Here is a 12,749-nt window from a genome sequence, read left to right as displayed (position 1 = left end):
AACCTTACTGACAACCCCGTGCGTTTCTGAGTAGAAGTGCACAGTAGGGTAGGGTTTCAAATGTCTGTGACCTTTTGGAAGTAGATCACCAAACCCTTCTTCCAAGGCACCTCTCAAAGTTAGAAGCCAAGTGCTTAACGTTTGTGTCCTCCAGGGACCCCATTCTGTATACTCAACCAAAAACTAAACCAGTTGCTGTCAAGTTGATTGTGAGTCATGATGACTCCACATTGCTAAGTACAATTGTTCCACAGGGTTTTCACGGCTGTGACCCTGTGGAAGATCACCAGGACTTACTTTAGAGGAGCCTCAGGGTGGGTTCAAACCACAACAGCCTTATGCCACCCAGGGCCTCCCCATCCCTCTTAGGGACATGTTTTAAACCATAAGCACCATCTACCCTGTCACATTATCAGACATCTGCCAGTTTACAGGGTGGGGATAAACCAACAGATCATTCAAGTCATGTCAAATTAAACCAAACTCAAAGGTAGTGTTCCTACCAACACAACCATACACTGAATAAGATACAAACAATAGTCCATTTCTCGTAAAGACCTGTCTGGCAGGTTCAAGCTAGCCTACCTCCATGTCAGACCTGAAAATACAGTACTGTGAGAGCCTTCTCTCTAAACTTCACTAAAATGTCAGTTCTGCAATCAGACGATAGTTAGGCAAGGAGGGCCTCTAAGGTTTTCAGGAATGTGCTACAAAATGTCCCCTTTGCTTTCAATGTTTCATGTGACCACACACGTCTGGGTTTCCAGTCTTACTTTCCCTTTATTGTCTGTGAGAGGAACTCTCCAGAGACGAGGTTATGGGACAGAAAGAGAGTGTGGACTGTTAACAAGCGTGGCAGTGGTGTTACTTGCCGTAGAGTCCATTTTCAACTGACAGTGACCCTATATGACGGAGCAGAACTGCCCCGCAAGGTTTTCTAGACTGTAATCCTAACAGGAGCAGATTGTCACATCTTTCTCCCAAGGAGCCACTAGATGGGTTCCAACCACCAACCTCTGGGGGAGCCGTCGAGTGCTTAACGGTTGCGCCACGGGGACTCTTTAACAAGTGTGTACTTCATACAATTACCACAACGTGAACACTGCACAGCTGAGGGTGCCACAATCTCAGCCAAACTATGATGAGAGGAACTTTAAAATTTCATTCTAAGTCTGTTCTCTAATTATTTGGATTTTCTTTTCTTTTGGAAGGACAAATTTTTCTCCTTGTGACATGACTGCTAGAGTAAATCCTGTAAAGTGGCTGCCAACAAAATCACCGGATCCTTTAGTTAAAGAGAATCACTTTTCTGCCTTTAACTTTAAACCAAAACTCACTGACAATGAGTTGTTTCCAGCTCATAGCAACCCCCATAGAGTTTCTGAGGCTGTTAATGTTTACGGAAGTAGATGGCCCATTCTTCCTTCTGCCGAGTGCTTTGTGGGTTTGAACCACTGACCTTCTGGTTAGCAGTCAAGTCCCTTATCCACTACACCATAAAAGAAAATTTATTTAAAAAAAAATTTATTATGGCCAAAAAAGCCACATAACACCACATTTGTCATCTTAACCATTTTATGTGGACACTTCAGGGACAGTTGTTGCATTCCCTTTGTTGTGCAGCCATCACCAACATCCATTTCCAAAGGACAGAATCAGAACATTTTAAGGTACAGTTTCTCGAGTTCTGAGGCTCCAAGAAGTGAGCTGACTTTTACAAGACACCACGGCTAACAATTGCCTGACAGGGGACTCACACCATGTCTATTTCTGAGTCATCATTCCACAGTTTCAAACCAGCTCTGACATAAACTTGAAAAGAACTTGTCATGGTACCATCCTGAGGCCAGGAGACTTTCTGCTTGCCTCACCTGGGCTTTCAGAGCACAAAAACTTAGGATCAGAAAGGTCTTACCTAAGACACTCCACAGCTAAGGAGGGGTTAAATCATGTCCAGAAACTATGTGAAAACCCAGGGTCTTCAAGTTGACAGAGATGAGAAAACAGCTATAAGAGAAGGGATTTGCCAAGGCCACCCAGCAGACAGCCCAATCCTGACCTCCTGCCACCAGTTCCATTTTGTCTTGGCTATCCTTCAGTAGTCCAACTTAGTGAGGAATGAGGGCAGCAAGGATGAATTGCAATAGACTTCAAAATGATTGGCTGGAGATACACCACCTCATCCTGTCAGAAGAAAAGCAATTCTCTCTCTCGTGCGTGCTCTCGCGCGCTCGCTCGCTCTCTCTCTCTCTCTCTCTCTCACACACACACACACAATACAAAATAGGTGCTGGCGAGATTGTGGACAAACTAGAACCCTCATCCATTCCTGGTTGGATTGTAAAATGGTGCAGTCACTGTGGAAAACAGTTTGCCAGTTCCTCTAAAAGTTTAACATAGAATTACTATCTGACCTAGCAATTCCACTCCTAGGTATAGATCCAGAAGCAGCAAGGGCAGAAACACAAACAGCACTCTTCACAATAGCCAGGAGGTACAAACCCCTAACTATCGGCTGAGAGATGAATAAATAAAATATTGTAGATACATATAATAGAATATTATACAGCCATGAAGAGAAATGAAGTCCTGATGCATACCACAATATGAACCTTAAAAATATGCTGAGCAAAGTCAGTCAGTTGAAAAGGAGAAGCAAGCAATGTATGATCTCGCATATATGAAATAAGTAAATAGAAAGAAACCAAAGGTGAGAGGGAATTTAGGGGGCCATTAGGTTTGTGTTAACAGCAGTGAAAAAACTGGGAAACATATCATGATGGTTGCACAACATGATAAACATAATCAATGTCACTAAATTAAACCATAAAATGTTAAAGTGACAAATGTTTTGTATAATCTATTTTTACAACAATAAAACAAATATAAAGAAAGTGATTGGGCAGAGTTCCCCATTCTCAGGGCATGTGAGGGAGTACTGCCTCCATGAACAATAAGAGAAAATTGAAGGCTGATGGGAATTACCATGAGGTCACGTGGATGTCCCTGAGGAGGCTGAAGAACTTGTCCACCAGGGGCACACACAGTGGGCCCAGGACAGTGTCCCAGTTGGGCTGCATGTACTCTGACGCATGTCTCTGGACATCATTCTCACAGCACAAATAATCTGCGCACGGCGTCACGATGTATGGGATGAAGTAATAATTTCCACTAGATGCCTGGAAAAAAAGAAACATAAGCGTTTCAGAAAGTAACAGATGGAGCAGCACAGCTGTGGCTTTGGGCAGCTGGGATGATGAAGGCGACCGTTAACGCCTGAGTAGACGACCCACGTAGTGCCTAAGGCATTTGACTGCTAACCAGAAGGCTAGCGGTTCAAACCCACGAGCCACTCCTCGGAATGAAGGTCCGGCAATCTACTTAACGTAGAGATACTGCCTTGGAAACCCACGGAGAGGTCGCTATGAGTTGGGACTGACTCGACAGCAATGAGTTTGGTTTGCTTTTATTAGATGACCCACAATGATGCAAAATGATTACATATCTCTTAGGCAGAAAATAGGGAACCACTCCATCTCACCAGCTGTCACACCTGAAAGGTTGGCAGTTCAAACCCACCTAGAGGCATGAAAGAAAGGCCTCAAAGACTGCTTGGCAATCCACTTTGAAAGGCCACAGCCATGAACCTAGGCAGTTCTACTCTGACACATAGAGTTGCCATGAGTCGGCATCCACCTGATGGAGGATGGTTTCTGGTTGAACATGTAGATATGTGGCATAAATTCAGTTTTAAATGTTGAGCTGGCCTGTATGTGACTCTGAACTTTTTTGGTAGAGATTTTAAGATTTTAAGTTTTAGAAATCACACCGTTTCATCGTATGCCCCCAAAACAGAACTTGTACTGATTGACCAACCAGAACTACAAGGCAGAGTGGCATTGCCTTTCTTTCAGCATGCGAAAGGTGTATTATGTGATAATTTAACGACTGATGAACTATAAACTTTGTAGAGTACAAACTATTTAGCAGGAAATAGACAATGATATGATTCGTCTCAGATGTCTGAAGAATTTTTTTTCCAAGTCAAATATTCCCCAAATCAAACCAAACCTGTTGCCAGAGTCATTTTGGACTCATAGCAACACTAGAGGATGGGGAGAACTGCTCCATTGGGTTTCCAAGGCAGTGGGATGGGCTCAAGCATGGCAATGATTGGTCGCAAGGACGGCACAAGACCAGGCAGTGCTTCCTTCTGGTGTACTCAGGGTCACTATGAGTTGGACCCAACTCAATAGCGCCTAACAACCACCTTTATGGAAGGAGACTGCCACAGCTTTCTCCCATGGAGCAACTGGTAGGTTTGAACCAGTGATGTTTTTTGTTAGCAGCTGAATGTTTAACCATTGACCTACCAGGGATTCCTAATACTCAGGTAAAACTATCTCTTTTCTAAGGAGTAATGATAGCTGGACTATGAATCATGACCATTTTTAAAGAGCATTCAAGGAGCTCTGGTGGCATAGTGGTTAAAGCATTCTGCTGCTAACCAAAAAGTCAGCGGTTCAAACCCACCTGCCACACTGTGGGGAAAAGATAAGGCAGTCTGCTCCTGTAAAGATTTACAGCCTTGGAAACCCACTGGGCAGTTCTACTCTGTGCTACAGGGTCGCTATGAGTTGGAATCTACTCAATGGCAGTGGGATTTTTTTTTTTTTTTCAATGACTATTCAAGGAATGCTCAACTTCTAGCATATTTGGAAGATTAAAAGGCATTTTTAGGGACTTCCAGTAAGATGGAGGAATAGGCAGACAAGCGACACAGACCCTCTTCAACAAAGAAAAGAAAAACCAATTGGCAGAGATACAGAAGATAATCCTGGAACCCTGAGCTTTGAAAGGAACTATGCAGAAGTGGATTAGGCACCAACTAGTGGAAAAACCTGAATGAAAACAGTGAGTACAGAGATGGTCGGAGCTGCAGACTGTCAGCTACTCTGATGGGACCAACAGCCTAAATATTTCCAAGTAGTATTGGGACCTCAGAACTGACCTAAAGATCAACCTTGGTCACCAAGGGCCGCAGTGATGACTGCACTGGTGGCCTATGACTAGGAAGGGAAACAGCAAGGAGGGAGACAACCTGAGCTGCTGACTTTCCACTGTCTGGATGGTGCAGCCATTTAGATTGTTTACACACAGCAGCCATTTTAGATATTTAAAATGACCAAGGGCATAGCCATTTTGAATGTTTACAAGCGGCGGCCATTCTGGATATTTAAAGTGACCGAGGGTGTAGCCATTTTGAATCTTTACAAGTGGCAACCATTTTGGATTTTAAAGTGATAACATTCTCATTCAGATTCCAGAGACTTAAGAATAGGCTCTGTTTGCCAAGATCAGCAGCAACAGGAAAGGAGACAGGTGGTGACCCCTCCTTGGGTTTCTGAGACAGTATCACTAAAGAAGTAGATTGCCCAACCTTCCTTCCGAGTTCACATGTAAAGACCTCCAAAAATAACACGTGATTCCACCTATAGATAGCTGCCTGGGTTCTGCAGGATAGATGGAATGCAGAGAAGGTTGGGGTCTCAAATCAACGGTCGTTGGGTTCAATCATGGTCACTAACCAAGGACACCCAGGACTTGCCCCCAAGCAAGATCCTCTATGGACCGGAGGTGGGGGGAGTGTTGCTCCTGCCTGCAAAGTGGCCCAGGATCCAGAAAGGCCAGGATGGAAACAGCAACTGGTTGGCTTTTTATAAATAAACCAAAGCTGCATAACCATCCTACCTGGAGAAGCAGGCTACTGAGCCAGTTAAAGGAAGCATGCCATGTGGCACCAACTGGGCTAGTATCAGAGTTCACTGGCTTTGTCCAACAGCTGATGAGGCCACCATAAATCACAGATGGTAGAGCTGGCACAAATCTCAGAATTACCTAAGTAACCATCTCATTTTACAGAAGAGGAAACTGGACGCCATGCACATACACACACAATGGAGTGCCTAGGCGGTGCAAAGAGGAGCCCTGGTGGTGTAATGGTTAAGTGCTTGGCTGCTAACCAAGAGGTCTGTGGTTCTAACCTACCAGCTGCTGCACGAGAGATACATGAGGCCAGTGTGCTTCCGTAAAGATTTACAACCTTGGGAACTCTATAGGGCAGTTTTGCTCTGTCCTATAATGCTGTTAGGAGTCAGAATTGATTCAATGGCAGTGGGTTTTGGTTTCTGGGTGGTACAGTCAACACACCTGGCTGCTATCAGAAAGGTTGGAGGATCAAATCCACCCAAAGACCCTCCGAGAAAAACGGCCTGGCGATCTATTCTGGAAACATCTGCCACCAAGAACCCTATGGAGCATAGTTCTACCCCAACAAGCATGGGCTCACCATGCGTTGCACTGACTGGGTAGCAATGGGTTTTATTTAAACACACATACATGCATGTGTTGTTTTGTTGTAGTTGTCAGGTGCCGACAAGTCTATTTTTGACTCTTGGCAACCCCATGTGGCAGAGGAGAACTACCCCAAGTAGGGTTCTCTAGATTGTCATCTTTAAGGGACTAGATAGACTTCCAGGTCTTTCTTCCACAGAACTTCCAGGTGGGTTCAACAGGCCAACCTCTCAGCAGAGTTATTCACAGTTGCAGCACCAGGGCTCCTCTCCATACATATATATGCACATGTGTACACATGAATGCATACACAGACATACACACATAAGATATATACATACTTATGAGAGAGAGAGATTGGGAGGAATTGTCTCACAAGATTATAGTGGCTGGTAAGGCCAAGAAGTGAGAAAACTCCAGCACAGTGGTCTGGGTTACAGTCTTTGGGCAGAATCCTTCACTTGGAAACCTTATTTTTTACTCTTAGGGCCTTCAACTGATTAGATGAGCCCCCCCTACCCACACACACATTACCAAGGGCAATCACTTTTAAAGTCAACTGATTGTAAATGTTAGTCACACCAACAAAATTCTTTCATAGCAATATCTAGACTAGTGTCTGACCAAACAACCGGGCACCATAGCCTGGCCAAGTTGACACAAAAAATTAACCATCACATCCTCCCCTCCCTTCCCAGGATTCTTGTCACTGTCACTTTAGCTTAATTTTGAAATACTCTTAAATAAAATAAGCTGTGAGACACAGAACAAAACATGAATTGCATCTCAAAAAAAACAAGGAAGGAAGGAAAAACCAAGTGGGTATCAGGGAACACCAAAGACTTCCTAAGTTGGTCAGCAGAATTAAATAGTTGTAATTTTGTCTAACACCTGGAAGTTCTGTGGACTAAAGACCTGGAAGTCTATCTAGTCCCTTAAAGATGGCAGGGCTGGTGTTGGACAAAATTCAGTACTACCCGTGTTATTCAAGAAGTACATGGGTACAGAGAACAGCATTGTGGTCCTACCTAAAGACTACTCCAACTTTAAAAAAAAAAAAAAAAGAGCACAGGTGTGTAGAAACAAAGACAAAAGAGGTGAACAGAATTTAAGGTAAGGTAGTGGTAACAGACACCCCAACCAAACACAGACCAGGGTCTTGACATAAATCATGTTCTATGTGGGGTATGAAATTCTCCCTCTCCGTCTACTATGGGACATAGCTTTCCTATTTGAAATTACATCTTCACTAACAAAAGTGGGGGAAATCTTGAGTTTGAACTCAGAAAACCAACAGGACAGAAGAAATGCACTTATCTTCTTACCACAGGATCCCTAAGCAATCGCTACCATTTGACAATTCGGGATCTCAAGTCAGAACAAAGCAAAGAACTGAGCCAGGTAGGAGGGAAAAACAAGAAAAAAAAATTGTTACTCCAAACTCGAGGATTAAACATGCTTATCAACCAGGCAGACCATTGCTAAGATTCCATAACAGTGCCTGTATCTGTTTCTCAAACAACAATTTATAGGGATCAGAGAGAGCAAGCCATTTAGGATGGGAACAATAAGTTTCTCTTAAATCTCTGGCTTTCCAGAAAAAAATAATTGCCTAGTCAAGAGGCTGGTAAACTGAAAAAGAGAAAGCCCCTCAACAAAATGGACTGACACAGTGGCTGCCACAATGGGTTCAAACAGGGCAACAATTGTGAACATGGCACAGAACATGGCAGTGTTTTGTTCTGTTGCACATCATGTCACTATGAGTCAGAACCAACTTGACAGCACCTAACAACAACAGTCGAGAGGTCAAGAAACAGACTAGTCTTTTAACAATATGCTTTTTCATACCACAATCCTGGCTTGGAAATTTAACTGTTTTTTTTTTTTTTTTTTAAGGGATAAAAAAAACCTGAACTCTCGCTGTAGGACATTAACGAATGGAAATAAGATCTACTGTCCTTGGAAAGGACTCTCTGGGGGCACAAACTGTTAAAGCCCTCAGCTGTCAACTGAAAGAACGGAGGTTTGAGTCCACCAAGACGCACCTCCAAAGGCCTGGTGATCCACTTCCAAAAACCCAGCCACTGGAAACTCTGCGGAACACAGTCCTACTATGATTGACATGGTGTCGCTACGCATTGGAATCAACTCAGCATCAACTGGTTTGGTCCTTTTTAATGATTCCTTCCTACAGTGAAACCTGTGAGAGCCAGGACTCACCAGGACCACCTTGTTTTTCTGGGTCTTCCAAGTTCTCCTCCTCTGACAAGGTGAAGTCTTACCAATTTTCTACTGTTCTCTATGCGTGGAAAATATTTTCATTTTCCTTCTCGGACAGGTCTCTGACTTATACAGGTTATGGCTTTCACAGGTTTATAAGTAGGAGCCCTGGTGGCACAGCAGTTGAGCACTCAGTTGCTCACTGAAAGGTTGGCGGTTCAAACTCACCAGACACTCTAGGGGAAAAAGATGAGACAGTCTGCTTCAGTAAAGATTGAAAGCCATGGAAACCCTAAGTGGGAGATCTACTCTGTCCTATAGCTTCGCTATAAGTTGGAAACGACTTGACGGCAGTGGGTTTGGTTTTTGAAACTGTGCAGGTTTTGGGTGACTATCTCTTTTCCCAGTAATTCTCCTAGGGGTCAGGGTTTCCAGTCTGGTAAATTCCATTTCTTTAAAAATATTTGTTTCCACAATAAGTCCTTGCGACTGGTACACCATCTGATCTGCAACCTATACAACTACAAGACCAGGGAACTAGATGGTGCCCAGCTACCACTATCATCCACTTGGAAGGGATGTAGGAGATCCTGGATAGAGAGGGAGAACAATCTGGAACAAAACTCAAAATCATTTGGAGGGAAAAAAAAAAAAAGAAGGTGGGGACCAGGTTTGCTGGTCCGATATAGCCTGGTGGAACCACTGAGACTATGGCCCCTAGCTGCCCTTCAGGTCTGGAATTGAACCTACACCTGTGGTTTCCAGCCAAACAAAGTACAGGCACGTGAGTTAAACATTTACCTCAAGTAGACACACGCCCTGGAGAGAACAATCATGGGAGAAGGAAGGGCTGCTTATGCACAGGGAGACAGCTCAGGGGGCAGGAGAGTATGGAGGGATGGACACTGGGAAGTGGTAACTATGGGGAGGAAGTGGGAGGGGAGCTGTTGCATTGTGGTAAACTGTGGTCAATGACATGAGACAAAGTATATGTGAACTGCTGTATGGAAAGTGAATTTGCTCTGTAAATCTTCACCCAAATCACAATAAATAAAAAAAAAATTTGTTTCCAGTGTACACAATATTTCATTTTCTCACAAAACCAAGTGATATATTAAAACAAAGCAAAAATAGTAATGTCCATATTGTCACTTGAATTTTAAAGTTATATTACTAAAAATGTAGATAACTACAGAATCCAGAATCAAATACTGAGCCTGAATAAATGTATTTGCATGAATTTTATAGTGGTTCAAACCCTGGTTATGCCATGTGCTGTGTGATCATGGTCAGGTTACTTAACCTCTCTGTGCCTTAGTTTCCTCATTTTTAAATTTAATAATTATATTATCTACTTTATCAGATTGTTACAAGGAATGCATTAATATTTTTTAATCATATAAAATAGTACCTAGTATGTAGAACTATATACCTAATTAGTCTGAAACTTAAAAAAAACATATTAGCACAAACACATAATCACCTTTCTAAAGTTAAAATGAAATCATACTACAATAAAAATTGACATCTGTGATTTAATCATTATAATTTAAAATATCAATTTAAGTAATTTTGAATAGCTCATATTTGTGTTTTAGTAAAAAATGGAATGTTTTTATATTATTTAATAATGTTTATTCCAAAAACTTTTAAATTACCAACTCTAATGTCCTCATTTAAAATTCTCTAATTTAAATAAGAAGTTCAAGAATTGCACAACCTGCTGTATCTATGATGTTAGTCTATCTTGTGAAACTACAGTCTCATATGCAACTTTTACATTTTTCCTCAGTGGTCCTATGAGTGACTAAAGACATTGGGACGTTAAGGCTATGGTCTTCTTGATAAAATAAAACCCAAACCAAACCAACTGCCATCGAGTCAATTCTCACTCATAGCAACCCCCATTGGGTTTCCAAGGCTGTAAATCTTTATGGAGGTAGATAGCCTCATCTTCCTCCAGTGGAGCAGCTGGTGGGTTTGAACCACTGACTGGTTAGTAGCCAAAGGCCTTACCCATTCACTATACCACCAGAGCTCATTGAATTTGAATACTTTTATTTTTAATTTTAAATCTTTCATACCAACATTCCAAGGGATTTTGCTACATACTGCTTTGTGTCCAACATAATTCTCAACATTGATGACTATGATGAAATGATCCAGGACAAATGCTTTCTTTAAACAAAACATATCATCACGTTTCCAGTGATAGATGATCAATCTTAATATACAGTGCTTTCCATTTAAGTTCACAATCTAGACATTCCTATTTTTATCCTAATTTTTTCAAAGGTGAATTTCAGGCTTTCAGGTAAGCCGTTATTTTAAGGCACATGTTCAATGTTTGCTTGGAAGAATATAGAAGGGGGGGAAATCAACAGATTTACCAGCTGTTAAGGTGGATTTCTAAGGGACAAGGGGGAAAAAACAGCCTGGGAACACAATCTCTATCAAGATCACAGGCTTTTTAAGAACAATGACAAACTATCTTAAATTTTACATAGAAAAGCAAAGGATCCAGAATTGCCAAAACAATTTTGAAAAAGAAAAGAGTTCTTTACACTTTCTGATTTCAAAACTTAGTATAAAGCACATTAATAGGGGCTGTGGGATACTGATGTAAGGACAGGCACATAGATCAATGGAACAGAATTGAGACTCCAGAAATAAACCCTTACATTTATGGTCAATTGATTGTGACAAGGTTGCCAAGACCATTCAATGGGGAAAGGATAGTCTTTTCAACAAGTGATGTTGAGACAATTAGATTTCTATGCAAATGAATGAAGGTGGACCCCTATATTTCACATTATACACAAACATTACTTTAAAATGGATCACAGGCCTACATGTAAGATGTAAAACTACAAAGCTATGAGTAGAAAAAGTAGGACTAAATCTTCCTGATTTTGGGTTAGGCAATGATGTCTAAGATATTACACCAAAAGCATAATCCTTAAAATAAATAAATGATCAAATATTTGATAAAGGACTTGCTTCTAGAGTTATATAAGTAACTCTTAAAACTAAGTAATAAAATGGCAAGCAACCTGATCAAAAATAGGCAATAGATTTGAATAGATCTCTCACCAGAGATTACAAATGCCTTATCAGTGCCTGAAATGATTAGTCACTACAAACCAAAACCAAAAGCAAACCCACTGCCATCGAGTCAATTTGGACTCACAGCAACCCCTACTGGGTTTCCAAGGCTGTGAATCTTTATGAAGTAGATTGCCTCTTCTTCCTTCCACAGAGCAGCTGGTGGGTTTGAACTGCTGACCTTCTGGTTAGCAGCCAAATATCTTACCCACTACACCACCAGAGCTCCCTCATTAGTCACTAGGAAAATGTAAATTAAAAACACAATGAGATACTACTTCACATTCACTAGAATGGCTATAATAAAAAGACAGAACACCAAGTGTTGGTTACGATGGGGACCCCTCATTCCTAGTGAGAAGGTAAAATGCTACAAGTCACTTTGGAAAATAATCTGACAGTTCCTCAAAATTTTAAACACAGAATTACAATGTGGCTCAGCAATCTGGCTCCTAGGTATACTGTACAGCCGAGAGAAATAATGTCTCCACACAAAAACTGTGAACTGTGCCCTTAAAGTTTTTCTTTTCCCTTAAGCCTACAACATAGGACCATGTGTATCACCTGAAAAACAGGAACACAAAGTAGTAGTCCCAAAGAGCAAAGAACCCCAGCAAGGCTGTGGGTCTCCCATCCTTCACATTCCTGCCCATCAGCTCATCTGAGAAATGAGTGCAAACATGTCCATCCCCAAGCACAATTCTAGAAACAAGTGACTTGGAAGAACAAGACAGTCAAGTATCTTAGTTTTCATCAATTCATGATGGTACTGTGTGCAGCTGAGTTGATTTTAGACTCATAGTATGTCATGTGACAGAGTAAAACTAGCCCAGAGATTTTTTTTCTAGGCTATAATATTTACAGGAGCAGATCACCATGTCTTTCTCTCATCAATTCCAGCTATGAGTTCAGACTGTGGCATTTAATCTGTATACTTCACTAAAGGTACTTTATAGTGCACCAACTATGACTCGGGAGCTCTGGTAGCATAGTGGCTAAGGCACTTGACTGCTAACCAGAAGGCTGGCAGTTCAAACCCACCAGCCACTCCTCAGAAGGAAGATGGG

General features: G+C 41.8%; 1 protein-coding gene across 1 annotated transcript in view; it reads right to left on the bottom strand.

Annotated features, from left to right (window-relative positions):
• The window catches only part of MAP3K15 (mitogen-activated protein kinase kinase kinase 15), a 164,483-nt gene that overhangs the window by 125,597 nt on the left and 26,137 nt on the right, over positions 1-12,749 (bottom strand). Inside the window, exon 4 of the mRNA XM_042782662.1 lies at positions 2,986-3,179. Within this exon, the coding sequence (XP_042638596.1) occupies positions 2,986-3,179 (194 nt within the window). The remainder of the gene's footprint in view (positions 1-2,985; positions 3,180-12,749) is intronic.

Source organism: Orycteropus afer, unplaced genomic scaffold, assembly GCF_000298275.1.
Source record: "Orycteropus afer afer isolate SDZICR_OR568_19922 unplaced genomic scaffold, OryAfe1.0 scaffold00404, whole genome shotgun sequence".
In the NCBI taxonomy this organism is placed as follows: domain Eukaryota; kingdom Metazoa; phylum Chordata; class Mammalia; order Tubulidentata; family Orycteropodidae; genus Orycteropus; species Orycteropus afer.
Note: the sequence above shows the minus strand (reverse complement) of the source record. Positions and strands in the feature narration are given on the sequence as shown.